Source organism: Humulus lupulus, chromosome 7, assembly GCF_963169125.1.
Source record: "Humulus lupulus chromosome 7, drHumLupu1.1, whole genome shotgun sequence".
Taxonomy (NCBI): Eukaryota; Viridiplantae; Streptophyta; class Magnoliopsida; order Rosales; family Cannabaceae; genus Humulus; species Humulus lupulus.
This window is the reverse complement of record NC_084799.1, coordinates 77,932,297-77,935,335: the sequence shown is the minus strand read 5'-3', so window position 1 is coordinate 77,935,335 and position 3,039 is coordinate 77,932,297. Positions and strand designations below refer to the sequence as shown.

Here is a 3,039-nt window from a genome sequence, read left to right as displayed (position 1 = left end):
GATTTTATATGTTTTTGTGTGTTTTTATAGTTATTTTGTTGTAGTTTAATTATTTAAATTATGTGTTTAGTGAGAAGTAAAAAAATGTTGTATTATTGAAATTAAATGTTAAATATAAATTAAGTTATAATTAATATTTTCAAAGAATTAAATTGATTTATTTTATAGTTAAAAATATTTTATTATGATTTATTTTATGTTTATTTTGTAAGGAATTTATTGTATTTTTGAGCTTTGAAAAGAAAAGAAAAGAAAAGATATAAAGCTGAAAAAAGAAAGAAAATGGCATTTTTCAAAAGCCATAAGCCAACTGCCTCTTGGGCCCTGCCACCTTCTAGGCCCACCACCGAAACTCCTTCAGCTGCTCCCTCCTGAAGCCCAGCCGTGTCCCTCCTGAAGCAGCTCCATCATGCTCCAGGCGTGACCCAAACTCTCCAACCAGTTGCTGATCGCTGTGTCTCCAGCTTTTGTCTCCAACGCCAAGCACGCCTTCAGCAGTGTTCAGCTCACAACACATTCTACCCAGCCACCTTACCCAGCCGTACACCACCCATTTCTTGAGCCCATCAAATACACTTTGTCTCCTATGTTCAAAAATGCCATTTTTTACCTCACTTTCTACACATTTTACCCAAAAACATCATTATTACACCCTATATTTTACCCCTATTTTCCATATTATAATTAATTTAATCAATTTAAATTGATTATTTTAATACTCATTTTTTGGTTATAAATAAGGGATTTGGGGGCATATTTGAAGAAGAGGTTACATACCACAAATTCTACACATTTCAAAACCTCTCTATTCTCTTCATCTTCTTCTTCTTTTTGGTTATTTTCTATGTATTTTTAGAGGAAAAATTTGAGGGTTCATCCTCCAAATTTTCCTATTTATGTTTGTAATTTTTTGTTGGTATTTTCTATTCTAGTTATGAGTTTCTAATCTTTTTAAGATTATTAAGGTGATGATGAAACAATATGTAACTAGATAGCGTTTATTTTGTATGTTGATTTCCCATTTTGTGCAATAAAGTTTATGGATTTTATTCTTCAAATATTTTCTTTCATCTTAACTATCATGTATTTTGGATTGTTAGCACATATTTACACTTTGTTCTTCATTAGTGCAAAAACATAATATTCTTTGTGTAAGATGTGTCATTAAATTGTACACATCCATGTTTAGAACAAAAATATTATGTTTTGCCTTATAAATAATGCTCATTGATTTATTTGTTATTTCATTAGATTGATTTACACTAAATGCTTTGAAATTATAATTTTGAAAAGTGAAGAAAAATCTTATCTTTTTAGAAGTAATTTGTGCTTAAAATTATAAATCTATTTAGAAAATGATAGTTTGATTTATTTTAACTATCATTAAAACTTGGGAATCAATGTACTTATAAATATTATTGAACTTATATTTTGTGGATTCTAATCCTTAATAATCTTATTTTACCATCTTGTTTACAATTATTAATTTAAATATATATTTGTCTTTAATTTCTTTATTATTATCTTTTATTTTATTTTTATTATACAAAAATCTCATCAATATTTGGAACGAGGTTAGAATTTATTAATTTTGATTTAAAATAGTTTTATTTTCGATTTTAGACAACTCCTTTGGATTAGACATCCTTGCTTACACGATCACTATTCTATATGAACGATTCGTGCGCTTGCGATTTATAAATATTTAAAACATACCAGTTTTGGGTCCATCAAGTGCGGGTCGACGAGTCGGGCCATTGGGTTGCTGGTGCTGATTTGTGACGCATGGCGCGAGGACAAGGCACCACATGGCGCTGAAGGTGGAGAAAGAGGCCAGGCGGGCCTGGGCTGATTTGGGCCGAATTTTGGGCCAATTTTTTGGCTTCCCTCTTTCAACAATGCCACATTTCGTTTTCTTTCTTCAATTTTATTTATTTATTTTTTCTTTGTTTCCAAGTGCCAAAAATACCAATTAAATCCTACAAAATAAAACAAACTAAATTAAAATCAAATATTTTCATTTATAAACTTAATCATATTAATTCGATGAAAATATTAATTAAAACTTAATTTATTTTGACTATTAAAATCAATAAATGTGTATTTCTGGGAACTAATCACTATATCACCATGGGGCTTATCTACGTTGATGACATAATAGTGACTGGAAATGATTCAAAGCAGCTACAACTATTTACTTCCAAACTAAACAAAACTCTTGCACTCAAAGACCTAGGAGCTTTAAGCTACTTTCTTGGAATAGAAGTTGTTCGCGATTCATCAGGCATGTATCTGTCTCAAGAGAAATATGTCACCGAAATGTTAAAGAAATTCAACATGGTAAACTTGAAACCATGTCCAACTCCTATGACAGTTGGAAAATCGATGTTTATTGAAGATGGTGAGTTGCTGAAAGATCCAACACTTTACAGAAGCCTCATTGGTGGAATGCAGTACCTTGCACACACTCGACTAGACATATCATTTTCAGTGAATAAGCTAAGTCAATTCTTAAAGGCTCCAACAACCACGCATTGGTCTGCTGTCAAAAGGATACTCAGGTACTCAAAGGGAAACATACATCACGGACTGCACATCAAATACAGTGAGAGACTCACTTTAACTAGCTTTTCAGATGCCGACTGGGCCTGCTGCCCTGATGACAGAAAATCTGTTGCTGGCTATTGCATTTTCTTTGGAGATACACTTATTTCCTTGTCCTCTAAAAAACAGACTGTTGTTGCCAGGTCTAGCACATAATCGGAGTACCGTGCCTTAGCCCAAGTGGCTGCAGAAATTTCCTGGCTGTAAGCACTCATTCAAGAGCACAAGTTTCCTCTTCTCTCATCACCAGTAATGTAGAGTCCCAGAATGTTTACTTAGTTAGCTAGCTAGTAGTAGTTGTAGTATTTTAAATTTCGTAGATTTTGGTTCAAACCGAAACTTAGTTGAACACTCGTTGCAACACTTATATATTTTATAAGTTTAACCTATAGTTTAAGAATATTAATTATAACATAAGGTTTGATTAATATAGCT

At 32.1% G+C, this 3,039-nt stretch overlaps 1 protein-coding gene across 1 annotated transcript; it reads left to right on the top strand.

Annotated features, from left to right (window-relative positions):
• Nucleotides 1–2,130: 2,130 nt before the first annotated feature.
• LOC133791876 (uncharacterized mitochondrial protein AtMg00810-like) lies at nucleotides 2,131–2,760 on the top strand. Its single transcript, XM_062229784.1, has one exon. It carries the CDS (start codon nucleotides 2,131–2,133, stop codon nucleotides 2,758–2,760), a length of 630 nt encoding a protein of 209 aa, XP_062085768.1.
• The last annotated feature ends 279 nt before the right edge of the window (nucleotides 2,761–3,039 follow it).

Excerpts from the sequence above, each read along its gene's own strand:
- LOC133791876 (XM_062229784.1), top strand. The coding sequence starts at position 2,131 with ATGGGGCTTATCTACGTTGATGACATAATAGTGACTGGAAATGATTCA.